Source organism: Equus asinus, chromosome 1 (assembly GCF_041296235.1).
Source record: "Equus asinus isolate D_3611 breed Donkey chromosome 1, EquAss-T2T_v2, whole genome shotgun sequence".
Lineage (NCBI taxonomy): Eukaryota > Metazoa > Chordata > Mammalia > Perissodactyla > Equidae > Equus > Equus asinus.
This window is the reverse complement of record NC_091790.1, coordinates 135,916,757-135,944,161: the sequence shown is the minus strand read 5'-3', so window position 1 is coordinate 135,944,161 and position 27,405 is coordinate 135,916,757. Positions and strand designations below refer to the sequence as shown.

At 38.5% G+C, this 27,405-nt stretch overlaps 2 protein-coding genes across 7 annotated transcripts in view; one reads left to right on the top strand and one right to left on the bottom strand.

Moving 5' to 3' along the window:
- Positions 1–938: 938 nt before the first annotated feature.
- RBM48 (RNA binding motif protein 48) lies at positions 939–9,077 on the bottom strand. Of its 2 annotated transcripts, none has more exons than XM_014842951.3 (5): positions 8,930–9,077; positions 8,257–8,447; positions 6,553–6,698; positions 4,509–5,077; positions 939–1,949 (listed from the first exon to the last, which is right to left on the bottom strand). In XM_014842951.3, the coding sequence occupies exons 1-5, from the start codon at positions 9,038–9,040 to the stop codon at positions 1,863–1,865; spliced, it is 1,104 nt and encodes a 367-aa protein (XP_014698437.2). In that variant the 5' UTR covers positions 9,041–9,077; the 3' UTR covers positions 939–1,862. The 2 variants fall into 2 exon arrangements, with proteins under 2 accessions (XP_014698437.2, XP_070364496.1); XM_070508395.1 differs by having other exon boundaries at positions 6,553–6,693.
- Positions 9,078–9,366: 289 nt separating this feature from the next.
- Positions 9,367–27,405, top strand: part of PEX1 (peroxisomal biogenesis factor 1) — a 52,408-nt gene continuing 34,369 nt past the window's right edge. For all 5 annotated transcript variants that reach the window (XR_011502980.1, XR_011502979.1, XR_011502976.1 and 2 more), the window contains exons 1-10: positions 9,367–9,500; positions 15,100–15,243; positions 17,869–17,952; positions 18,144–18,258; positions 18,357–19,123; positions 20,504–20,623; positions 23,599–23,722; positions 23,956–24,059; positions 24,957–25,039; positions 26,441–26,573. Coding sequence is in view for 2 of the 5 variants with exons in the window: in XM_014842949.3 (XP_014698435.1) it covers positions 9,372–9,500; positions 15,100–15,243; positions 17,869–17,952; positions 18,144–18,258; positions 18,357–19,123; positions 20,504–20,623; positions 23,599–23,722; positions 23,956–24,059; positions 24,957–25,039; positions 26,441–26,573 (1,803 nt within the window). In the remaining 3 variants the exon portion in view is untranslated. The remainder of the gene's footprint in view (positions 9,501–15,099; positions 15,244–17,868; positions 17,953–18,143; positions 18,259–18,356; positions 19,124–20,503; positions 20,624–23,598; positions 23,723–23,955; positions 24,060–24,956; positions 25,040–26,440; positions 26,574–27,405) is intronic.

The following is a 27,405-nucleotide window of genomic DNA, read 5'->3' as shown; positions in this document are numbered from 1 at the left end:
TTCAAAAACAAAAGTTTCTTTCTTTCTCACTATGGTCAAATATTGTGTGTGTTGGATGGGGAAGAGTACTGGCCTCGACAGTCACAGAACAGGTCAGGATTCCGTTCAGGAACACAGAACCCACTTAGCAGCTCCTCCCTTTAGGGCTGTCAGAGAATTTTTTTTAAATTGTGGTAAAATACACCTAACAAAATTTACCATCTTTACCAATTTTAAGTGTACAGTACAGTAGTGTTAAGTACATTCACATTACTGTGCAACCAATCTCCAAAACTCTTCATCTTGCAAAACTGAAACTCTCTGCCCATTAAACAACTCCCCATTCCTGTCACCTGCCAGCCACTGGCTGCCACTATCAGAATTTTTTTTTTTTTGAGGAAGATTAGCCCTGAGCTAACATCTGCTACCAATTCTCCTCTTTTTGCTGAGGAAGACTGGCCCTGAGCTAACATCCGTGCCCATCTTCCTCTACTTTATATGTGGCATGCCTGCCACAGCATGGCTTACCAAGCAGTGCCATGTCCGCACCTGGGATTGAAACTGGTGAATCCTAGGCCACTGAAGCGGAATGTGGGAACTTAACCACTGCACCTCTGGGCCAGCCCCCAGAATTTGCATTTTAATAAGATCCTGAGGTGAAGATTCATAGCTCTTTGAAGTCTGAGAAGCCCGATCTAGATAACTTGCTCTTTCCAATTCTATGCTCAGGTGTCTTTTACCTGAGAGTTCAGCAAAAAATGTATCAAATTCCCTTACTAGGAACAGGGCCAAACCCTCTGCATGCAGCTTCTTTTAACACCATTCACTCCTTAGTGCCGTGCTAGCAAGCTGAATCAGTAGGTCACAACTGAAGATGAACCTTATTAACTGATACATTCCAATTCAATCCATTAGACAAGAGGGCCTCAAGCATAGGAAGAAAAGAAAAACTGACACCATTTGGTATGGACCTTCTCAAGTTATTTTTATCAGTAAAAAAAAAAAAAGGAAACAACCTAGATAAACTTGGCTTTGCAAATATATGGTCCACTGACAGAAAAAAAAAAATGTGAGTGTGCTACAAGTAGTGGTATAAGTCTAGCATTTACAAATACTGATCTGCTTTTGCCACAGATCAAATAAATTCTTCTTAGAAATTAATTAAAGCATGTAAGCGTCTAATTTCAGCTTTGTTCTAATAGTTTATTAACTTTTTTACTTTACAGAATTGTCTTGATTTTGAAGCCCTGGCATTCAGACATATCCTGACTTCTAGGTTTTGAATGTGAATCACTCAATATTTGTATTAAAATCAGAAACAGATTCTGGTTGCCTATCTTTGTTTGTATTGTAAAGTTTCTATATTTGCTTCAATTAATTTACATGTAGTCTTGCAATGTGAGAGGTAAATTTATGAAAACAGTTTCTGTAATATTAAGTATGGATCAAAATAACATCTATAATAAGTAATGATAAACTAACTTTATTTTTTTTTAAGTTAGCTATCAACCTTGGATCCTGTGGAAAATACTGTGAATTAGCCATCACAACTCTCTTTTCTCTTGCTTTCTCAGCCATAGAGGTTGGAAACATAAAACATTCACCATTCCAGACTCCTCAGTTAGGAACAGCCATGAGGCCAGTTCTAGCTAATAAGATGTAACCAAAGTTTTATTTTTTTTAAGGGACATATTTGGCTGGCATGTATTTTGTGCATGAAAAGCTAATTTCAAAAGATGAAACTGTTTTAGACAAGTGGCTTGAATGAAATTACAAAGAGGAGTGCATTAAAAAAATACCAGTAAAATCTCTTCAAGAACTAAAATGACAGGTTAAAAATAAAAAATAAATAGTCCCTTAGAAAATAATTTGCTGCTGGCAATCTATATTCTTCTTCTTTGTTTTACTGAATGACTTGTATGCATATCTTCCAGCTTGTCCTCTGGAGGCTTTGGCACAGATGAAATTACCTAGTTTAAAAAAAAGAGAACCAATCAAAACTTAATTTTTATATTTACTGAGTAAATAAACTATTAGAAGAGACAGGATATACATCTAGTAGTTCAATCCTTGCCATCACACTTGAGGCAGAGTTAGCCCAAGTTCAAGGTACAGCCTATGATCTGGGCACAGAACAAAGTCTTCTGTCCAAACATTGATGGGAGTAGAACTTTTAAAGTCATTTAACAAGAAAACAAATTTGAGGGGAGAAAAGTAAACATATGCTCTACTTTAACATTCCTTTATAAATCTGCAGTCACTTATTTTATGGATACAGACAGACATCCTGGTTATGCATAAAATTTGGAGAAATAAGCAGAAAATGACATAATCCTCAATTTTTTAGGGAAAAATGAAACCAAACACATCATCATAAAAAGAGTGGACACGGGGCTGGCCCCGTGGCTGAGTGGTTAAGTTCGCGCGCTCCGTTTCAACAGCCCAGAGTTTTGCCAGTTCGGATCCTGGGTGCGGGCATGGCACTGCTCATCAAGCCACGCTGAGGTGGCGTCCCACATGCCACAACTAGAAGGACCCACAACTAAAAAAATATACAACTATGTACCAGGGGTCTTTGGGGAGAAAAAAGGAGAAAAATAAAATCTTTAAAAGAAAAAAAAAGAGTTGGACAATAAGTTAAAGCAAAGTTAAGACAGTCTTCTCTTAAAATGGAAAATTATTAGAAACTGTAGTAAATTGTATTATTTCTTCTTTTTGTTTTTCTACTATTTCTGTATCTACGATTTGGACCTAACACTTTTTCCTAAAAATACAGTCAGCTGGGGCCGGCCCCATGGCCGAGTGGTTAAGTTTGAGCGTTCCGCTTCCGCGGCCCAGGGTTTCGCAGGTTCGGATCCTGGGCGCAGACACGGCACTGCTCGTCAGGCCACGTTGAGGCAGCATCCCACATGCCACAACTAGAAGGTCCTACAACTAAAATATACAACTATGTACCGGGGGGCTTTGGGGAGAAGAAGGAAAAAAAAATGCAGTCAGCTCTGGCTGAGACCGCTATGTATCCGTATCTATTCCTCGGTTCAGCCGTATCTGAAGGAACACACAATGCCCGCACAAACTAAAGAATTTAAAAGGAGGCTTACGCATATTGCGTCCATGGATTTTTATTATTAGAAAACAATCCTCATTCCTTAATCAGATAATTTTCAGGTAAAAAAAAAAAATGTACATAAAATAAATTAAGCTACCTTAGTCCCTTAATCACACTGTAAAATATACGTATACTGTGTGAAAAGCACTTTCTGAACCTCAGGGTTGAAGTACAAGAGAATGTTTTTTTTCCCTCTGTTTATGATTTCTAAAACGCTTGCCCCACAAAGAGGTATCTTTCAAAAGTTTAATCAAATGTTAACTTCCTTTTATTTGTGCTTAGACAATGGAAACTAATTATGTAAATAACTTAAAACAAATTACTACCTAAGTGGCACAATCTAGTTCTAGTCTATTTAAGAAGTTTATATTTGAATTTTTTTGATTTTTCTTTTTTTTTTTTTTTTTAAAGATTGGCACCTGAGCTAACATCTGTTGCCAATCTTTTTTTCCCCTTCCTCTTCTTCTCCTCAAAGCCCCCCAGTACACAGTTGTATATTCTAGTTGTGGCATGTGGGATGCCACCTCAGCATGGCTTGATGAGAGGTGCCATGTTCTCGCCCAGGATCCAAACCAGCGAAACCCTGGGCTGCAGAAGCAGAGTGTGTGAACTTGACCACTCAGCCACAGGACTGACCCCAAGAAGTTTACATTTGTTTGTTTGTTTGTTTTTTGAGGAAGAGTAGCCCTGAGCTAACATCTGCTGCCAATCCTCTTCTTTTTGCTGAGGAAGACTGGCCGTGAACTAACATCCGTGCCCATCTTCCTCCACTTTATACGTGGGACGCTTACCACAGCATGGCTTGCCAAGCAGTGCCATGTCCACACCGGGATCTGAACCAGCAAATGCTGGGCCGCTGAAGTGGAATGTGCGCACTTAACCACTGTGCCACCGGGCGGCCCCAGAAGTTTACATTTGAAATGCAGACCTTAAGGCCTAATCTTTAGAAATCTTACCTTTTTCTATGGCTATCTTTATCAAAGAGGCAAAATAAGCTTTTTGAATATGATGTAATTTGTAGTAACTTTGACTGAAGAGAAATAAATTGTAATAATTTTCCTTCAATGGAAAAGTTCTCTATTTTGGCTCATATTAGATCTGGGAAGTTTTAAAACAAGGGAAGGCTTGGGCTCCAGTCTCACAGATTGATCTGACTGACTGAAACCACTGGTTTTATATCTAGAGTGATATGAACTATGTTCTGTCATCCTTTAAAGCAAGGATTAATGGTATCAAAGCAAATAAATTTGTTAGTCAAATTCAGTTAATTAAACAGAGAATTGTAGGAAAACACATCAAAAAATTAAAAATGAAAAAAAGTCAATGACAATACTATACATAGTTGCTACAAAAAATTCTCCATTTAGTTGTCAGTTATATAATCAAATAGTCTCTTAAAACAGGTTTTAAGTGATCTTACCTCTTTAAGTTTCTTCCGAATTAAATCTGCCGTTGTATTCAAGGAGTCATCGTGCATATCCACTTTAGGTATGTCTGGCAACAGAGGCCCAATCACAACCTCATTACTGCTCGTGCTTGTTTCAAAAAAAGTTCCAAGTTTACGATCATCTTGTCGTCTTCGTTTCCGCTCCTGCAGTTGTGTTGTCCTAGGCATAAATCTGTCAACTGCCTCTGAAGGAGTAACAGCCTTCTGTGCACCCGGGCAGGCCACTGAATTTTTTAAAGTTTTGATCTGCATTTTCTGCAAAGAGTCCTTGTGGTTACAATGCTCCCCTGTTTCATCATGGTTTCTACCATCCTGAAAGGAGTTTGATGCTCTGTCCACATGTTCTCCTGATGAACATGTACATTTTGAGGAGAAATAACATAGAGGCAATTCACAAGAATAAGGAAAACAAGGATCTGAGTTCCCAGGAGAAGTGTTCACAGCGGCTGCACAAAATCCAGATGTCTCCGAATGGAAATCCTGTCTAAAATTTTTTGTGTCTTTATGCTCTGTAACCAGTTTCTTCTGTGTCATGTAATGATCTTTATATTACAATTTAAAGGGTGAGGAAAAGGGAAACAGAAGTGGTTCATTTATTGTTTTCATCATTCAGAAATTTTAAAAACAAACATTACTTTAAAATGTTAACAAATACTACCCTAAAAAATTTACTTCCTGAGCAGGCAATACATTCATGTCTTTAAAAGCTAAAAAGGATAACAGGTATTAGTGTCAAGCTTCACTCCTTGCTCCCCATATGCCTGGTTTCCACCCCCCAGAAGTAATCCACTCTCCTTACTTTCTTACTTATCTGTCCAATATGTCCTACTTTTCCTCCTCCCCCTACTCCTCTTTTTCTCTGTAATACCCGTTTCTCTGCACCTTTGCGTTTTCCACTTAACTGTAGGTCTTAGAGGGTTTTTCCCTCATTACATAGCTCCTTTTTTTAATAGTTCCAGAGTATTCTACTATATGAATGTATCATGCTGCTTAGTTTGTGTTTATTAGTTTTTAAAGGAGGCACTATGCTGGGCCGTATTTTGTAATTTCCTTTGCCATGCACACATACACGTTTTCCTGGAGCTAGCTATTTACATACCCCACAGGTTAAAGTTCAGTGTCTACAAATGACCAGGGACTCTCAACAGCTCTCTTGCCAAATTTTCAGGTACATTTTCCAAGATTCTTCCTACTGTATTCCTCTCTTCACCTCTGCCACATGCCCCTTCCCCAGTCAGCCATAAACTCATCATATTCAACAGCTGTATGAACACCAACTTTGTCTTTCAACTAAAAAGGTGGAAATCTGGTAATTTGAGCCTCTAGTACTATTCGGATTTCAGACCACACACATTTCCTTAGTCCAATTTGGACTGTTCTAGTCCTATGATCTATGTACCAGATCCCACGACTCTATTTCAGGCAACTAGAATTTGTGTCTAGGGAAACTCAGTTGGGTATATGGGGCATTTGGCCAGCTGCTGGTCAAAAGTGGAATTTTTCCACTTTCAGCAGTTTTAGATGAGCAGTTGGTAACTGGTCTACAAATCATAATTGTCTCTCACTGCCTTGAGGTCAAAGCCTTCACTCCTCAGTATGGGACACAAGGCCCTTCATGATTCACTTCCTGTCCACCTTTCTAATCTTCTCTCTCAGTGAAGCCCCTGTGTTGTGGTTATCCTGTACCACTCACAGTTCCTTAAAATGTATGATGCTCATTTATTCCTTGGGCCTTTAAACACGCTACCTGGCCAACCTTTCCATGTCCTCCTCTTCCCTTCTGGGTCATATCTTTTTATCCTCTCATCCTGTAGAAAGTCTTTCATGAACTGCCATCTCTCCTTTCCCAGGCCAGATTACGTGGAGTGCTGCACAGAAGTGGAGCACTGGAGTTTACGGTTATTGAATATTGTGATCATTTACTTGCCTCTCTTCCTACTAGACTGAGAGCTCCATGAGGCTATACCTCGCAGAGCGCCAGGCACATAGGAGGTGTTTAGAAACAGGCTTTTCATACCTTTATTTTTAGTAGTTCTTGCTATATAAGCCTTTCTTTCTTGTAATTTTTTTCTCGTTTCTTCAACAGTCTCAAATTCTGGAGCATAACACACATGAAGCAATCCACCAAAGAAACTCTGTTCATCCATTTTTCTCTTGGCTGTTCTAAACAGAAACACATGATAGCATGGTTTATTAATCTAGATTTACTTAGGATGAAAGCTTAACTAGTATACAATGCATTGACCTAAAGAGCAAAGTCTAGCTTTTGCTATGTGTATATACATCCTGTGGTTTGGGAATTAAGATGCTCTGTTTGTGTATGGCATTGACCCTACTGATCCACTGCATACTCTTAATCCTCTCCTCCCCTCTCCGAATAGTTAATAGGTTTTGAGCTAAGTCATCCACACATATGCAGACTCCCTTTAACCAACTTAAGATCCAGCAGTTAGCCTGAGGTACACAATCTGTGGTCACAAAATAGAGATTTTCTCTGTGTTAATAGCCCTTGAGAGTTAGCTTATACCCATTTTAGCCTTTTGAGCACAATGTGTTCCTATAATGGGATTCATATGTAAAAAATTAATAAAAATATTGTAATTGTAAAACTTTTAATAATTGAGGAAATACTGAATATATAACAACTAACTAATGAGAAAATGAGAGAATGGTATTCATTCAACAAATACTTATTAAACATCTATGACTGGCCAGGCATTACTATAATAAATATTTAAGCACTTACGTGCCCAGGAATAATGATAAGAAATACTTATTGAGATTTTACCATGCACCAGGCAGTGTCCTAAGTGCTTCAACTGAATTCATGTTTCACAACAACCCTATAATGAAACTGAAGACCTGGGGGATTTATAACTTGGCCATGCTCACATTGGTTTGTGCAGCTCAGATTCAAATTCACATGTCGAACTCCACAGCATGCAGTACTAGTGCTGTGGGAGATACAAAAGCTCTAGAAAATATTATTCCTTAACCATGAGGAGCTGGCAAGCTGGTTAGGGAAGTGAGATTACACATAAGAGTAACCTGAGAACAATACATGATCCCATAAAATCAAGTTCTTGTGGCAGATCACAAGTGCTATTTGTAGCACAGAAAAGAAAATATTAATTGTAATAGCCAGGGAAGGATGGTCTTGGAGCAAATTAGTGACAAGAATAGGGGTCAACCTAAAAATAGATAAGGCATTTCATACTTCAGCCTTATTGGAGCAGAGTTTATGTTACATAGAAGGCTGGAAGAGATGGGGTCATTCACATAGGCGCATAACAATAAGAACCTCAATAGCTAATGTTTACTGCATTCTAAACCAGAGGCACTATGCTAAGCCTTTTAGAGGGATTATTTCATTTCATCCCCACACAACCTCGACAAGTAGGTCCTTTTACCATATGGATTTTACAGAATAGGAAAACGGGCTTAACAGAGTTAAATAACTTGTCCCAGGTCATGATGTTAGCAGCAGAACTGGGAAAATTATTCCACATCCAGTTTTTAATCTACACACGACAGAAAATTGTTAAGCATGGGAATGGCACGATGAAAACAGTGTTTTGGCAAGGCTAACCTTCAAGAAGAATCGAGGAAGATGATAAAACAGTGCCATATTAGATTATTGGGTAATTCAGGTATGAATAAGGAAAACCTGGGGCCAAAATTGGAATGGAGGAAATGAGACACTGCTTAACTTGTATATTACCTTGCACTTTGTAAATTCATAAATTTAATAAGGTAAACTTCTGTAAAGTCTTCTGCTGGGTATTCATCTAGAGCATTATACTGTTCAATCGCTCCATACAGAGCAAATCGCGCAACTAATTCCTTCATTGCTCCCACTGCAGGAACTCCTTGTATTAGTAAGTATCGAGATTCCAAATTGATTGTATATACCTAAAAGAAATGCAGACACATTAAATGTATTTCATAAATAAGCCTAGGACAAATCTGGTATTTTTTTTTAAAGCTTTGAAAAGAACTGTTCTGTTCAATCGATCTGCAGAAAACAGAAAATTAAAAATTTTGCCCCTCTCTCTGCATAAAGAATAATTCACCCCACGTGTGAGAGCCTCTAACTAAAGCATACACAATCTTCAATCGACATGTTTCCCGGAAAAAACTAACATATTCACTGGGTGCTTACCATGTACCAAGCACTACTGTAAACACGGAAGATCAAACGACTAACATAAAGGCCTGTTCTCGGAAAGTTGACGTTCTAGCAGTTGACCAAAAAGCGGTCGTGAGAATCTTAGGTACCTAAGTGATGGATATGACCGCACCCTTTCAAGCTTTTATTTACATAAGCTAGACTTGTGGAGCTAGAGCTCATATAAAGCAACCGAGGACAGCGAAAGAAACCAGAATCCTTTTACCTTGACAGCGCGAGGCCGTCGCCCCTCCCGATACTTGGCCCGCGTGTCGCATACAGCCCTCTGGACGTGGTGGTCGAATACGCCCCCAAGCTCCCTGCCATTCGACGCCATCTTGCCAGCTTTGGCCCTTGCAAACACGACAACATCCGCCTCGCTGCACTCCCGCGCATCCTATAACAGAGAGGGCTCGGGCAAGGCGTGCCGGGATTGGCTAGAAATCGACAGCGTCGGCCATCGTTTCCTCCGAGCGAGGATTCGCTGCAAGAGGTGCCGCCCCCCAGCGGCGCGGCGGAGAGACCCGGAGAGCGGCGGGAGGCTTGCTTGCCCCGCCCCCTACCGGCGCACCGCGAGCGGCGCCGCGGGGAGAGGGGCGGGGCGACCGAGCTTCCCGGGCCCGACGCCCTCGGCCTGGCGGGCGGCCGGGCTTCGGCGCTCGTGGGTGATGTGGTGTAGCGATCGCCTGGCGGGTGCGGGGGGAGGTGGCGTGGCTGTGACTGTGGCCTTCACCAATGCTCGCGACTGCTTCCTCCACTTGCCGCGGCGCCTCGTGGCCCAGCTGCACCTGCTGCAGGTAACACGCCGGCCCCGGACGAGGCTCCCAGCGGCTGCTCGGGACACCTCGTCGGCTTCTGGGGTCGGACGGGGCGGAGGTCTGGTAGGCCGCTCAGGCCTCTCCCGGCGGCGAGCTCGGGCTGCCTTCCCGGCGCCGCCGAGCTGTTCCGAAGCCGACTGGGGGCAGGGCCGGCCTGGGCAGTGTCTGCAACCCCCGCCACATCTCGGGCGGCCCTGCACCTTTAAGTTAACTTGCCTCATTCCAAGCCTTTTCACTCGGTGATACTGGGCTTTCAAACATCGTAATAGTCTACCTCTGCATTCAGAGATCCTCACTCCAGGTTGGAAAAGCTCTTGAGAAGTCGTTTTTGTTTTTGTTTTGAATGTTTTTCCTGCCAGCGATTTCCAGGTGCTTGTAAGGCTGTGACCCGGGCCTCCAGAGAGAGGAGGGGCAGATAGGTTTGCAGAGCCCCTGGAGGTTAACTGGGACTGAGCACGGTGTCCCACGAGCGGGACAGGTTAAAAAATGAAGGTTCTTTCCCGTGTCTCCGACGCTCACATCTGCGAGGTGTGCCAGGAATGTGCAATGGGATTATGTATGTTTGGACGTATGTAATTAGGATTACCTGAACCTCCACTGTCAGTCGCCCTTGTGGACGTTGTGGTTGTGGTGGTTCACAGCTCTAACCACTGGTGGAGTAGCACCATCCGATTTTCATAATTGAAAGTAGAGGCACCTGGCCTACAAGTTTGAGTGCGCTTATGGGGACGAAAGGATAGAGTATTTGAAATCCTCGAAAATCTTGGATGCATGGTATCCACCACTGGCTAATCCATGCAGGAAATATTTAAGAGTTTGCAGTAATTTCAAGTATCTCGCTTTTCCATGTTGAGCTACTTCACCGTAACTGTTTTTCTACATGATTTCCCCCTCATCTTTCAAAGCATACCAAGTTCAGCGGATCCTTCCTTATTTCATTTACCGTAAGATAAACAGTCTTTTGGCCTTGACAAGCATTCTTCATGGCTGGAGACGAGTTAGTGTCACCAAGTCTCAGGTAGACCCTGCCCTTTGCTCTGTCAGCTTTGATGGAGGTTTTCAATTTGCCTTTAAATCCCCACCTAACGAATTTATAGGAATAGACTCCAACCTAATGAGTTTATAGGAATACTTCCTTAACAGTCACTCTAATAACTTGATCTTAAGATTTGGATGCTGTGTTACATTCATCACTATTTAACAATTTAGTGGTCTTGATCTTTCTTTTAAATTTTGAGCCTTCAATAAGTATTCATAAGAATTAATTCATGGATGTCTTTTTGAAACTTAAATCTCTTCAGCCTTGAACAAATTGTTGTTTCTGTCCAGCCTGTATCAGCAGAATAGGCCAACTTTTATCCCCAATTATAAAAGTAACATGTACATCTTACAGGAAATTAAGAAAGCATGGAAAATTATAACAAGAAAATAAAAGTTACTCATAATCCCCAAACCTAGAGATAATTAATATTAACAGTTTGGGTCAAATCTTCCAGTTTTGTTTCTAATCTTTAATTACTTTGAGCAGAAATGAAGTCCTGCGCATACACATATGCAGTTAAAGGTAATCATCATTTTTAGTCATTAATTAATATTCTATCATAAATTTGCCATAATTTATTTGTTCACTGTGAGTAAACATTTATATTCAATTTTTAGACATTAAAAGTGATACTGTAATTACATTTTAATAAATTGTTAAAAATAGCACATCTTTGTTTATAAACATTGTTTTCATTTTTGGTTATTTAGGATAGTTCCCAAAATTATTGGGTTAGAGGGGATAGCTAATTATTAAAGCATAAAGTCACGAGTTGGGAGTTAATGGGTTGAGTTATTTGGGCTGAAGTATTGAGTATGTAATACACCTGTTGCCGTAATGGGAAGAGGGTGAGAACAGTGGTTTTCTGGCCTGTGTCAGATTTACCTTGAAGCTTTTAAAAATACACATGTTCTGGCCCTTCGGCAGACCTACTGAATCAGCATCTTCGGGAGTGGGCTTCAGGCATCTGTAATTTTTAAAGTATCTTAAGGCTACTTGGATGCACAGAAGAGTTGAGACTCACTGTTCTGGAATCATAGAATGTTGGTGATGAAAGGGACCTTAGGTATCTAGGTCATTTCTGTACACATAAGGAAACTGGCATTCCCAGGCCAATACTGTTTATGTGCAGTTAATTTGCCCTCTTGTCTACAACTCATTCAGACTAGCCTTCTTACTTCTCACCCAGCTCTCTCCCACTTCTGTACTCATACTCACACTATTCTTCTCTAAAAAATTTTCTCTCATTCCATGTCTTTTTTTTTTTTTTTTAGGAAGATTAGCCCTGAGCTAACTACTGCCAATCCTCTTTTTGATGAGGAAAACTGGCCCTGAGCTAACATCCATGCCCACCTTCCTCTGCTTTATACATGGGACGCCTACCACAGCATGGCTTTTGCCACGCAGTGCTGTGTTCACACCTGGGGTCCAAACCGGCGACCCCCAGGCCGCCGAGAAGCTGAACGTGCGAACTTAACCGCTGCGCCACTGGGGTGGCCCCTCCATGCCTTTAAAATCTGTGTAACTGTATCCCCTCCACGTAACTTTAAAATTCTCTCTTGCCCACATTTGTCTCCTTTTCAAAACTTCAGTGCTCTATGTGACACATCTCACTTGTTATACTCTGTTCTGTGGTTCTGTTTTTCAAGTATTGTCTTCTTTTGTTTATCCAAGTCTTTGTTTCAGGACTGGGTGGGTACCCAGTAGATGCTTTAACTCAGGGTTTCTTCACCTTGGTGGTATTGACATTTTAGGCTGGATAATTTTTTGTTGTGGGGGCCTGTCCTGGGTATTGTAAGATGATTAGCAGCATCCTTGGCCTCTATCCACTAGATGCAAGTAGCACCCCTCCCCACAGTAATGACAACCCAAAATATCTCCAGACATTGCTCATGTCTCCTGGGCATCAAAATCCCCCTCAGTTGAGAACCCCTGCTTTAACTCGGTTACTTTGTTTGTACTTTGGGCTCAGGGCTTGCTCTGATTGCTGAAATGGGGGAAAGGATTCGTATCTACACTGAATGCAAACAAATGAACATAAATCGCCATCCGTAAATGGGCAGGTATAGATTTGTCACTTCCTTTGTGTTAGCAAGAGATAATCCAGGCCTAGGATCTGGCCAGGTACCACAGTGTCTGGCCGCACACCTAGTTGTGCAAGCAGTGCAAGATAAGTAGTGGAGCGACAAAAGACAAGACCTGGAGATGGCGTACGAGATGTACAGGTTTATTGACCCTTGCATATAGGGAGTGTCCAGGGACGGCTGGCTGGTCAGAGTTGTGCACCTGCTACATGGGCAGAGGAGGGGTTGCTTATAAAGGTAGGGGACAGAGGCTACAGGCTTGCCAACAGGGACTTTCCTTGATATAACCAGCGTTCACAGGAACAGCAGCTCACGTGGAAGTGCTTTGTGTTCCTTCAAGACATGATGTTCTTTGAGTGAGGTAAGTTAAGATCCGGATTGGCCAGTCCATCCCAGATGGTTGGTTTCCTGCCCAGAAGAGGATCAGGAGGACACATAGTTGTAATAGGGCATGTAGGTTATTGCTGAGCAAGCAAGGCCTACACACAGCTTTGGGCAAAAGCAGGTAGTCAGTCATTTGTCGGTTAGTCTCCTGGAACAGAGACTCCTTTCTCTCCAGTCTGTTGGTTTCTCCTCTCTGCCTGAGTGCCCAGGAGCTTTGTGGTTCTAGTGAGAAGTTTTTGACATAAGAATGAACTCAGAACGTTAGTTTGCAAAGTTTACTAAATCCATCTGAACATATGTTATGAGTTTATGGAGCTGCTTACTACATTTTGACCAAATGAATAATTGAAGTATTTTTCCTGTTTAATAAAGTTGATTTTTTATTTTTCCAGTGAGTGGGTGGAATTCTCCTTTCTGATATGTCTTAATGTATTTCGTATTTCCTTATTTAACTTCTCTGGTTTTAAAAGTTTCTTCATATGAAATAGGGGAATTGATCTGGCTTGTACATCACTGACTGATGAAACCTCTTGGAAGGCACCTGAGGGGTTGGTCACCTTCACTCTTGTAACCTCAGCTCACGCTTTACAGCTGACATGGTAACTTAGGGCTTTTGACTCCAAACCTAGGGCTCTTTCTACTGTATCACACTGTTGTCTGCGGAAAGATTTTTGTCAGCCAGACCAGTTGGACTCTCTTTGATGACTTTCTTGTATACAAAGTTTTAATAACATTTTAATAACATGATTAAAGTACATTATATTGCCTCAGAAGTGGCTCCACCATCCTTTGAAATTTGTCCTGTTTAAAGAAACAAAGTAAGCAGCCTTTAACCAGTTTTGATGTAAATGAATGAATTTAATATTTAATCATTTAAATTTAATTAACTTATTTTGATATAAATAAATGAATTTAGTAATACTAAAAATTCCTGAGATGGTAAATGTTGATGGCTATTAATGAAATCCTTACATTTTGTTTAAAAAATGATATATGTATGAAAATGCTTATGATACAATGTTAAGTGGGGGAAAAGGATACTAAATCATGACTATAATACACCACTATGTAAAAAACTAACTTGCGGATAGAAAAAAGGATTAGCTGGGAATAGACAAAATTATTCATGTGGTTTTCTTTTTGTGGAGGGAATATCAGTAATTCCTTTTTTTCCCCAAAGTTTTTATATTTTCCAAGCTTTCTATAATGAGTTTGTAATTCTTTAATCAAAGAAAACATTGTTTTTTAGTCCTTAGCCACAAACTTACATATTTTGTATAATGTAAATAAACTATATTTTGCTTTTTTTAGTTATAAATATGTTTCCATACTTTTAAAATTATTTTAAAATTTTAAAATTATTTAAGAACTTTTAAAATTATTATTTAAGAAGCTGTATAATATAGACTTTCTAGAAGTGTACGTCAGAAGCTATTAGCAGTAACTGCCTCTGGGAACAGGGACCTGCCTTCATGTTTTATGGTTTTGTACTTTCTGGGCTTTTACCATGTGCATTTATTACTCTCCTAACAAATACTGTGACATTTTTAATGATCATGATATTTGTTTCTACTTATTGGCCCAAACTAAAATAGTAAATTTCTAGCTTGTTTAATGATTTCCCTATTGATAGACATTTAAGAGAGTCCTGAGTTTTCACTGTAATAGAGAATACTGCAGAGATATGTTCTGGTGTAATTTTTTTCTTCTTCTTTGAATCATTAATTCAGAATAAATACTCAAATATATACATATGGTTTAGGGGCTGTGTAAGTTCATTGGCTACCTCTTTGCTATTTTGAATTTTGGAGTGGTTGAATCAGTTTATAATGCTGTCATGAGAATATAAGGGTATTGGTTTTATCCATAGCATGACCAGCATTGGGTGTTGGAAATGATTTTTAAATGCTATGACAAAAGTGAATAACAGACAGCTATCAGCTATCTATAGAACTCTCTTTGTATGTGTTGATTGCAGTAAGAGTTTATCTTTTATGTGAATCCAGAAAAGCGTGTAAAAACTTTTAAACTCTTCCCCCCTCCCCTTTCTTATTTCTTGAATAAATAGAATCAAGCTATAGAAGTAGCCTGGGGTCACCAGCCTGCATTCTTGAGCTGGGTGGAAGGCAGGCATTTCAGTGATCAAGGTGAAAATGTGGCTGAAATCAACAGACAAGTTGGTCAGAAACTTGGACTCTCAAATGGAGAACAGGTAAGCACAAAATGCGATGATAACAACTGTTTTCTAATGTCACATAATATGGCAATGGAAATAAAATTAAAAGTTCAGATTTATTTTTTTTAGGGCGTGAGATGATACCTAACTTGTGTGCTGCTATAATCAGTCCAGGATAGTCAAGTCGACTACATGCTCCATTGTTAAGTCGTTGTCTTGTAGTCCGCCATGCTCCCTAGTTGATTTTGTATTCCGCTATCTATTTTACACACTTTTCAGGTTCCCTGATTTTGTTTTTGTGCAATTATTTTTGCTTTATGAATTGTTAAATTTTACTTAGTATTGTTGAACTTCATTTGTTTGCAACAGATTTTCTAACCTGCCAGGGTCATACTTGATTTAAATAAATCTATCCTACAACAGAGGGTTATTATTTTTCCATTTTTGTCTTGCCTATGAATTTAATGTACTTAGATTGCAAACTCCAAAGCTTGAGGTCTCATATCTATTTTTTCATTCTATTATACTCACCAATTTATTCCTTTTTAAATATTTTGAACTACGGAAGCAATACATATTCATTACAAATATTTTACAGTTGAAAGTAGAAAATATTTTTCCCTTTCTGTAACCTCAGCCTCAGAATGAGTGTGTACTATATGTTGGGGTCTCAATAGACATTTATATTTGAAGAATGAGATGATACATATTTTTGGCAATTTTTTCCCCACAAACTGTATCAGAGATACCTTTCCACACGTTGCAAACATATCACAAACAATTGAACATGTGTGTGTGTGTGTGTGTGTATATATGTGTGTATATACACACATGGAATGAAAAAAATTGAATTACCAAATCTAGAGGGCTATGCATTTAAAAATTTGATAAATAGGGCTAAATTGCTTTCTATTACCAGTCCCCACAACAGTACACAAGAGTTATCACATCTTTTTAACTTGTTTTGAACACAGACTGATTTTGTTCATGCTTTTTTTTTTCCTTGAGGAAGATTAGCCCTGAGTTAACGTCTGTGCCAGTCTTCCTCTATTTTATATGTGGTTCACTGCCACAGCATGTCTGACAAGTGGTGTAGGTCCACGCCCATGATCTGAACCCACGAACCTGGGCCACTGAAGCAGAGCATGCTGAACTTAACCCTGCGCCATGGGGCTGGCCCCCAACATGTTTTTGATAATGAGAATATGGCTCTGGTGAGAAATGCATAGGTCTAGCACTAGTCCTTTGCTTACCCTAAATTTTTGCTAGAATCTTAAAACTTTAGCCACAGAGTGACCTTAGAAATCACTAACTTTGGTGCCTTGCTCTACAAACCTAGGGAGATGGAATATTTTGCCCAGGACTGCATAGCAAGTTACAGTTCTGCTCTCTTTGAGTATGTGGCACTTACCTGTGGGAAACGTCAGCTTCCTGTTCCTGATCTTCGTGTCTTCATCAGCTCTCTGAACAGTCCTACTTGCTGTTAATTCCCATTTGCTTCAAACTGAACTTTTCCCTGATTTTCTGCAGATCTTCTGTATTGTAACAATACCACTAAGGGAGTGTCTCCAAAGAATCTTCGATAGGAACGGAACAGAAAGTGGACTGAATCACCCACGACTCTAGCTTCTTGATGGACGGGAGCTGCTTTGTGGTTCCTCAGAATCACGCCTTTCAAAATGGGTCTGTGGGAGGTATTGAAGGGAAATTCACTGAGGAACCTGGTGAGGCACTTGGTGAAATTCTGCTCCACAAAAGCAGAGAAGGACGGGCTGGTTACTTGAAGCATTTAATACTTGGTGGCTTTGGATTGTACCTCTAATCCACAGAAATGCCTGTAGAAGGGGAAAGAAAGCAAGATGGTTGATTCCAGCTTCTTGAGACACACCAGCATTTTGTATATACCTGTAGAGTGGAAGAGGAGACACTTGTTTTACTTTACTGTTAGCTGTGCATGATTATACTTCTAAATAATTGGCTCTGATCTTTATTTCACTGTGTTTTTTACTTTTTTCGAAGCAGCGTGGCTTGAAGTTAGTTATAAAATGAACAGTTGCAAAGCTTCTGGAAATAATAGAGTATGTAAATACTAGATCAAGCCATGACTTGATGACGTTGTTTCTTCTTGCATTTTTTAAATTACATTTCTTTTGTTAATGGTTATATTTATTTAATTTTTTAAAAAATGTGTTGTGAAGGTTGGCCGGTGGCATAGTGGTTAAGTTCTCGCGCTCTGGTTCAGTGGTGTGGGGTTTACAGGTTTGGGTCCCAGGTGTGGACCTACACACCACTCATCAAGTCTTGCCATGGTGGCATCCCACATGCAAAACAGAAGAAGATTGGCACAGATTTAGCTCAGCACCAATCTTCCTCACCAAAAGAAAAAAACAACCACCAGAAAACCCCCACGTGTTGTGTTTGGATATATTTTCCTTTATTCTATGATTAGTTGTGAAACAATTTTTCCTAAAATGTTGACTATATCAAGGCCTAACAAAGAATAAGTACTTAATATTTGTTAAATGAAGAATGACACAAAACACACACACACAAACACAAACACCCACACTCACTCTTAATTACTTGCCTAAAGAGAGAACCTATTTTCTAGCGATACGAAAAAGTCTTTTGAAAGTAGTTTTACATTTAAATTTTTTCCAGGTGTTTCTCAAGCCATGTTCCCATGTGGTGTCTTGTCAGCAAGTTGAGGTGGAACCTGTCTCAGCAGATGATTGGGAGATACTGGTAAAGAAAACAAAATGAGAACTATACCATTTTAATGTCAAACTACTTCAAAATATTAGTGTCTTTAGATTTTCGAGCTTCATTATATTTTCTGAGTTGATTTGAGTTATAGGAATGAATTGAGATTTTCTTACGAGACATGGAACAGATGAAATGTGAAGGGAATTGATCTTTTTGTTTGTTGGTTCTAGGAGCTGCATGCTGCTTCCCTTGAACAGCATCTTCTAGATCAAATTCGAATAGTTTTTCCAAAAGCCGTTTTTCCTGTTTGGGTTGATCAACAAACTTACGTATTTCTCCAGATTGGTAGGTGCTGTTACAGTGTTTGCCTTCATCCTCTACATCATAGCGTTGCATCCATAGCAGAAGTGAATGTGCACTAATGAGCTTTATTTTTCACACAGTTGCACTAATACCAACTGCTACTTATGGAAGGCTGGAAACTGACACCCAACTCCTTGTTCAGCCAAAGACTCGCCAAGCCAAAGAGAACACATTTTCAAAAGCAGATGACGCACGTGGAAAATTTCATAATTATGGAAGAGACCAAAAGGGATTGACAAAAGAACTTCAAACCAGGCAACTTCCATCAAATACTATAGGAGTCACTGAATCTAATGAAACACATTCAGAGGTTACAATTGACCCATCATCAACACCAAGCTTGTGGACTATGATAGGAAGCATTTTTTCTTTTGGGTCTGAGAAGAAACAAGAGACATCCTGGGGTTTAACTGAAATCAATGCATTCAAAAATATGCAGTCCAAAGTTGTTCCTCTAGACAATGTTTTCAGAGTATGCAAATCACAGCCTCCTAGTATATGTCACGCATCGGCAACTTCTATGTTTCACAAACACTATGCCATTCATGTGTTTCCGTGGGACCAGGAATATTTTGATCTGGAGCCCAACTTTACTGTGACCTATGGAAAGCTGGTTAAGCTACTTTCTCCAAAACAACAGCAAAGTAAAACAAGGCAGAATGTCCTGTCACCTGAGAAAGAGAAGCAGGTGTCAGAACCACTAGATCAAAAACAAATTAGCTCAGACCATAGTCAAGAAGCTGGTAAGGCCTGTGTGCTACAGGTAGTCTGGAATGGACTTGAGGAATTGAAGAATACCATAAAATACACCAAAAATGTAGAAGCTCTCCATCTGGGGAAAGTCTGGGTTAGTATAAATTTCATTATTAGGGAGGTAATAATTTCATGTTGTTTGGACTTCCTCAAATTATGAATTAGAATAATATTTTATATATAATTTAAAAACCAGTATAATAAGAAATAATGTCTTAAGTTCCTGTGGGGACACATTTCTGATTGCAGGGTAAAGTGCTTGTTTGGGTAAAGATTGTGTATTTTCTGGCTAGGTAAACTTGGACAGGTGTAAGCCTAGATAGGTACTGGCCCAGAGAGGTCAAAATTACTTGACTGAGGTTACATAGCTAGTGAGTAGAACTAGGATTCAAAACCAGGCAGACTGACTCGAGTTCATGCTTAGCATGGAGTGCCCTATAGAGCCGCAAGTCTTTAGTATCTGAGAATTTGTTCAAGTCCTTGAAAGCAAAGGAAGGACTTTTATATACTAGGGGAAAGGCCTGGTGTAGTGAGAGACCCATGGCATGAGATGACCTTCCTGCTGCCTGTGCTGGCGCCTGGGTTGGCGAGTGCCCAGAAGCTGCTTAACCTGCTGGTATCAGCTCTTTAACTTGTGTGTGGAAATGGAAGAAGAGATGGAGCAACTAGTGTTCCACCTTCTCATCCTGACCTCAAATATTAATGCTAAATTTTATGTGAAATGAGTCAACAGCTGCTTTTATTTGAACTTAGTTTTGAACCATTGTGAAATGAGACTTTGTGGTGATAAAGGGAAAAAATTGTTAGGCAAGAAGAACAGGAAGGGAAGGGGCCTGCTTTGTAGATTTCTTTTACTTCCACAGTTTTACTTATGACCTATATGCAGGCAACTTATAAAGTTTTAATCTCACTGGCTTACATCATTTTCTAAAATTCTGACGATTGGCTCATTTTCTGTTACCTCCAAACTCTTAGTTTAGGAGTTCCCACTACTTCTTCAAAATTGAAATGTCTAATGCTGAACTTGTTAGGATTTATCTGTTTCTATTAATGGTTCTCCCATTAGACAAGAATACCCTTTTACGTCCTTGAAATTGTATGGTGAGGATGGGGTGAGGAAGTGCTGATGGTGGAGGCCGGGGGACCACGGAAGAGAGCAGTGAGGAGTCTGCACTTCCTGCTCTGCCTTAAAGGCTGGGCGCCACGGGCAGTGGAGAGTGGCAGTACTGGCAGTTGTTGCCACAAGATACTCAAGCTGGACTGGAGAGATCAAAATTGATTGATCACATTATGAAGAGGATGTAAAAAGAAAGAAATGTAGGGGAAAAATTGAAATGCTTGTGATAACAATGCCTGCACCTATGAATCGTGATAGTTTCTGTAATTTCACTTGAATTCATAGAAGTTTATAGTATGGAATATTTTTAGTGAAGCTTGGAACATACTTATATTTTTGTTTATTTTTAAATTTCAGATTCCATATGACCTGAGAAAGAGACTAAATATAGAAATGCATGCGGTAGTCAGAATAACTCCAGTGGAAATTACTCCTAAAATTCCAAGATCTCTAAATTTACGACCTAGAGAAAATTTAGTGAGTTCAAATTTATGTTATGTCACAGTTGTTTTTCATGTGTTGTGAAATTTCTAGTTGCTTTAGCTAAGTAATAAGAATATTTGTATTCCTTTTTGCTAGAAGGGGAAAAAAGTATTTTTTTTCTATTTTATTGTGGTAAAATATATATAACATAAAATCCTTTTTAAACCTTTTTTTTTTTTAAGATTTTATTTTTCCTTTTTCTCCCCAAAGTCCCCCGGTACATAGTTGTGTATTTTTAGTTCTGGGTCCTTCTAGTTGTGGCATGTGGGATGCCACCTCAGCATGGCTTGATGAGTGGTGCCACGTCCACACCCAGGATCCAAACTGGTGAAACTCTGGGCTGCTGAACCGGAGCACGCGATGTTAACCACTCGGCCATGGGGCCGGTCCCTAAACCATTTTTAAGTGTACAATTCAGTGGCATTATTTACATTCGTAATGGTATGCAACTATCATCACTGTTTCCAAAACTTTTCCATCACTCCAAACAGAAACTCTGTGCCCATTAGCAATAATTTACCGTTCTCTCCTCCCCCAGTTCCTGGTAACCTCTAAACTATATTGTCTCTGTGAACTTGCTTATTTTAGGTATTTCATGTAAGTGGAATCAGACAATATTTGTCCTTTGTATCTGGCTTATTTCATTTAACATGTTTTTAAGGTTGATTTATGTGGTAGCATATTTCAGTGCTTCGTTCCTATTTATGGCTAAAGAGTATTCCATTGTATGTACATTACCACATTTTGTCTATCCATTCATCTGTTCATGGACACTTGGGTTATTTCCATCTTTTTGGCTCTTGTGAATGATGCTGCGATTGATGTAGATGTACAAGCATCTGTTTCCAGTCCCTGCTGCCAGTTCTTTTGGGCATATGTACTTAGGAGTGGAATTGCTGGATCATACAGTCATTCTGTGTTTAACTTTTTGAGAAACCAAGAAGTCTTTAATAGTGATAGACATATTATGTATATTATACCAAGAAAATATGGATAATTTGGCTTTTAAAAGATTGATATTTTTGCTACATCTATGTAATTTTAAAAAATTTCTCCTATGTTGTTTCAGTGTTAATATTACAGCCTAAAAGAGTGCTAGACTGTTTTACTTTTCTACTCTTAATTCTTTAGAAACTAGTATGGTCAGGAAATGAGTTATTGAACTCAATTTTAAAATCTTTTTAATGGAGGATTATCATCTGTACCAGTTTAGGTCACCACTTCTCAGAGAATTATAACACAGGAAATTATTGTATTATATGTTTAAAAACTTCCAAACATGACTTAATCCTTCTGTGATAATTCAGATGATACTTTTGGATCCTCAGGATCATGATGGTCATTATGTCATGGAAGAACCATTTTAACAACTTTCCAGTTGATGAAAACCCAGACGAGATAGATTATATTATCTGACTGGAGAAGAGGAAAACAAATAGAATAATTGTCATTTCCGTAACAGTATGTAGCTGAGCAGTTAACACATTGGCTGAATAGTACACAGTGATTTGTAGTTCTGTTTTAGCTTTTTGGTTATTGATCTTGGTATTTTTTCAAAAGTTAAGTCTCATGTACAAAAATAATTAGCCACTGGTCATTAGATTTTGTTTTGGTCTCAGTAATGGGATATTACTGCAGAATTCCTTTCTGTCCTGAGTTGCATATTTTAGTGGAAGCTTTATGACCTTGGCAGTTCTCTCTGGGCCGATTATATCACTTAGGACAGAAGGATGTTTTGTTCTAAAGGAACTGTGAGTTGCTTTCTGATTCTGAAAGTCTTGATTTTAAATAGTTTTCATTTTCATTTTATGACTTCCTTTAGGTTTTTAATCCCATTGCCTAATAATACCAAAGAAGTAACTGACTATTTCTTTGATTTTTAAGAATGGAAAAGTGATGCCTTTTCTTAATTTAGCCTGCTTTTGGTAGTGATCAAGTTCTGAACAGAGCTAGTCAGCAGATCGAAACTTGACTTCAGGATGAAGAGAGAGAACAGAAATGGACCACCCATAAATGGTGGAATAGAGATTTGTTTTCCTAGGCAGATAGTAGTCATCTTTCTATATGATTTTTGTTATTCCCGTTTATAATTTCAAATAGGCTTAAAAAGATTAATTTTAACTTAAAAAATTTAAAAATTAGAGATGTTTTTCTCAGAATTCCTTCATACTTTTTGAACAATTTATTAACCCTCTATGTATTGACTAAATCAGCACTTTGGCCAGCTTGGCAGAACAAAAAGAAAATAAAGTGATTGGAACATGGAAAGAGTTTATTTTTCTCATGTGGAGAGAAGTTTGGAGAAGCTCATAGGTGGTTAAATCGTGTCATCAAGGCTCTTGTCTCCTCTGGTCATTCTCTTCTGCCATCCTTAGCCTATGACTTTCCTCCTTTTAGCTGCGAGATATCCGCTGTACTAATAGCCATCACATCTACATTCCTGGCAGCAGAAGGAAAGGCACGTAACAGAAACCTTCTCCTTGCAAGATTTCTTTACCTTTTAATTAGGAAGAGAGGTCCTTCCCACGGATTGCTGATTATACTCCATTGGCCAGAGTTCACACGTGCAGGCACGTGCATGCCTACACGCACGCACGCACACACACACACAGCTCCAAGCTGGGAAGCAGGCAGTTTCCTTTTCCACTTCTCTAGTAGAGAGAGGCAGGAGAATGGGGTTGAAATGATTATCGAATGAGCAAAATTATGGTATGTGTATCACTGGGCATGGAGAAAAGGAAAAACCATTTAAAACTTTGCCACTTGTGTAAATGTTTCTTCCGGCTACATAGTACTCATTGTACTGTAATGTCAAATCCCAAATCTGTGCCTATAGAATATGAACATCCTTCCTGGTTTTGTAATAAGATTTACATTTTATTAGCAGGATAAAGTGTTAAAATAAGGATGTTAAGGTTAAGTTCAGGTATGAGGATAACTCACCACTGTTCTTTCCTTTTCTCTGGCAGCCTGAAGATGTGAGTGAAGAAGACATAAGAACTGCATTCTGTTCGTGGCTACAGCAATCTGCTACTACCGCGCTTCCTCTGGTAATATCAGGAGAAGAGTATGTTAAGCTGAGAATTAAAGATGGTGGGTAAATTTGGCTATTTTGATATTTTTTCCTACTGAAGAAGTCATAAAATGTTTAATTTTTTTCCAACTTGTGACACATGTGAACAGGAAACATCATAATGATAAACAGTAGATTTTGCATATCAAAGAATGTCTTTATTTAAATTTAAATAAATTTGAAATTTAAAATCATAAATTATCTCATTTCAGTTTTAGTACTAACTCTACATTTATTACTTTCTTTTCAATAGGGTTGAAGGAGTTTTCTCTGAATATAGTTCATTCCTGGGAAAAAGAAAAAGAAAACAATATTTTTCTGTTGAGTGCTAATCTGCTGCAGAAGACCATGATACAAGTAATTACATAGTATTGAATATTTAATGAAATAGTATTTTCATTGATAACAAAGTGTGAATTTACCTGTAAGACCTTACGTCTTAAAGTGTACTAGAAACTCAAATGATAAGAGTAAGGAATAACTTGATTTAAAATATTTTATTCTATAGTCTCTTTAACTTATCCAAACAAGTTATTGATTTATCCTAAATTTAAAATGAATACCTCAGCAGAATGAAGTTTCAAGAATAGAATTGATTGTGTTAACTGGCAAATGGGTCATCATTTAAAATTCCTCTAGTATTGAAACAAAGAAAAACAGCTCTAGGGCTTTGATTTTTTAAATTCATATTTTTACTTGCAGTTTTGCTGCACAACCTGTATTATTTTGGCAATTCTTAAATTTTCAACTCTTCACAAAATTACTTTTCAAATCACTTTTCTTCCGGAAGTATTTTAAAATGGTCTTTTAGAATATTATGTTTTAATTATGATATGCACTCTTGTCCTTAAAGAATTGAAGATGCTCTAGTCATTTAAAATTTCAGTGGTTTGGAACTAGACATTGTTTCTCTACTTTTGAAATATACTTGAAGGAATACCATTCAGAGAAGATACAAATATAAGAATTGTGAGAAGAATAAATGTGACATAAATTAAAATTGCAAATAAAGATATATCTGTAAAATGTCTTAAGGAGACGATGTTCTTTACAGCTTGTTAACCATAAATATTTATGTTCCTTGGATAAGTAAATTATTATTATCAAGGCTATTTTAAGTAATGATCTTGTATGCATAATGTATCTTTTCTTTCTGGTATGACAGAATCAGCAATTCAGTTTCCTGCGACCCAAGAAAAACAGGCAAAAGATGTAACTTTGAAATGTAAAACTGATTTTTCCTTGCTACTATAGGTCCTTCTGGATCCTATGGTAAAAGAAGAAAACAGTGAGGAAATTGACTTTATTCTTCCTTTTTTAAAGCTGAACTGCTTGGGGTAAGAAGTTATGGCCAAACTAGCATGTTTAGAGCCATGTTTGACGTTATCTCTGGCAGGGTTTTTTTGTGTAAATATTAAAGTAGATATTCATGTCATTGAATAATCTTACTAATGCATTAGTAGATATTTTTTCAAGGATTGCTTCTGTTTTCACACCTAGCTTAGTAATTTGTCTTGTCTTCTTAGATAAGAAAGTCTGAAGCTTATTAGAAATTTTACTTTGAGATTTGATTTGTGAGAAGAAAGTAACTAGATATGACCTGGATCATCTGAGCTTGAATAAAACAATAATTCCTAGAGTTAATAAACTTATTTTAAAAATTACGGGGCCGGCCCAGTGGCACAGTGGTTAAGTGCGCATGTTCCACTCTTCAGCCCGGGGCTCGCCGGTTCGGATCCCAGGTGCGGACATGGCACCGCTTGGCAAGCCATGCTGTGGTAGGCGTCCCACATATAAAGTAGAGGAAGATGGGCACAGATGTTAGCTCAGGGCCAGGCTTCCTCAGCAAAAAGAAGAGGATTGGCAGCAGATGTTAGCTCAGGGCTAATCTTCCTCAAAAAAAAAAAAAATTTAAATCGGAAAACATTAGATGAATGTTTAAAAATATTTCAAATTAAGTTATTCCTTCACTATCTTATTAATGTAATAATTGGGATTATTTGTGTTTACCTCAACTTTTAAGACAAATCTGAAAAGAAACTCCTCTTAATTTCTTTATCTCTTCTACAATATGAGAATCTTATATAAACATTACCTCTTAGAATTCTTCACAGATGCTTTTAATAGATGTAGTGATTTGATTGCCTATAATAGTATAATCTGTAAATATTTTAGTAAAAGGATTAAACCATAAAGTAACAATGTTTTAATATAGCATAATATTCATGTATGAAGTAAAATCTCTTTAGTTCCGACTCTGATTTTAGGAATTAACGATACTTATCAGAGATGAAGTGGTAGTCAGAGTCAGGAAGTAGGTTGAAGTTCACATTTGCATAATCTACAGTTTGAAATGTGGGTTTCAGAGGTGATGTTTAAGACGAAAGAAGTCTTCAATTATTCTAAGACTTCAGAAGCACCCAGTAATGATCATGTTGATTACCAAACTAAAATCATTTTAAGGGAGGTGTTTGTGTATGTTAAGACAAACTCCTTAAGGAATCCTATTAGGACACAAGTTTCAGTTACTGCATATGTTTGAAAGTAATAAAACTGGTTTTAAAAGCTGTGACTCAGATTTGGCATTAATTCAATAATTTAAAGTTAGGGAGAATTTCTAAGATTTTACTCTTTTAAAAATCATTAACTAGCCTGGGAAGGAAAGTTTCAGAATTTTTTGTAGCTAGATTTTATCCTGCTTCAGTGTTTTATCGTGCAACAATTTGTGTATTTTGCAGAGGGGTGAATTCCTTAGGCGTGTCCTCCTTGGAGCACATCACACATAGCCTCCTGGGACGCCCTTTGTCTCGGCAGTTGATGTCCCTTGTAGCAGGACTTCGAAATGGAGCCCTTTTACTCACAGGAGGAAAGGTATATGGTTAAAATGTGCTCATTTTCACTAACTAATAACTTTTAATCCCTCTCTCTCTGGGTTCTGATCATCTCTTATAGAGGGTTGTTAATACCTGATGTGGAAAGCCTTCATTCATCCATTCACTAACATTTGGAAGTGCCTGCTATTACATATTGAGAAAGTGGTGATGAATAAGATGCATAAGGTGATGCTTTCCCTGCCCTTTTTCTCTAACAATTGATATGATTCTGTGATTTTTGTTTTTTACAGTATTGATAGGGTTGATTGATTTTCAAATGTTGAACCAGCCTTTGCATATCTGTAATAGATCCCACATGGTTGTGTTCTGTTCTTTTTTTAAAAAATTTTATTGAGGTCATAATAGTTTATAACATTGTGACATTTCACTTGTACGTTATTATTTGTTAGTCACCATATATATGTGCCCCTTTACCCCTATGCCCACCCCCCAACATGATTCCCCTCTGGTAACCACTAATCTGTCTTCATTGTCCAGGTATTTGCTTATCTTCCACATGAGTGAAATCATATAGTGTTTATCTTTCTCTGTCTGGCTTATTTTCCTTAACGTGACACCCTCAAGATCCATCCATGTCGTTGCGAATGGGATGATTTTGTCTTTTATGGCTGAGTAGTATTCCATTGTATATATATACCACGTCTTCTTTATCCAAGCATCAGTCAATGGGCACTTGCATTGCTTCCACTTCTTGGCTATTGTGAAAAATGCTGCAGTGAACATAAGTCTCTTTGAGTTGTTGATTTCAAGTTCTTTGGGTAAATACCCAGTAGTGGGATGGCTGGGTCATATGGTATTTCTATTTTTAG

Coding starts and splice junctions, on each gene's coding strand:
- RBM48 (XM_014842951.3), bottom strand. CDS start 9,040: ATGGCGTCGAATGGCAGGGAGCTTGGGGGCGTATTCGACCACCACGTC. Junction 5,078..6,552: donor AAGAACTACTAAAAATAAAG/GTATGAAAAGCC, acceptor TGTAATATAAAG/ATCATTACATGACACAGAAG. Junction 1,950..4,508: donor TTCGGAAGAAACTTAAAGAG/GTAAGATCACTT, acceptor TTTTTAAACTAG/GTAATTTCATCTGTGCCAAA.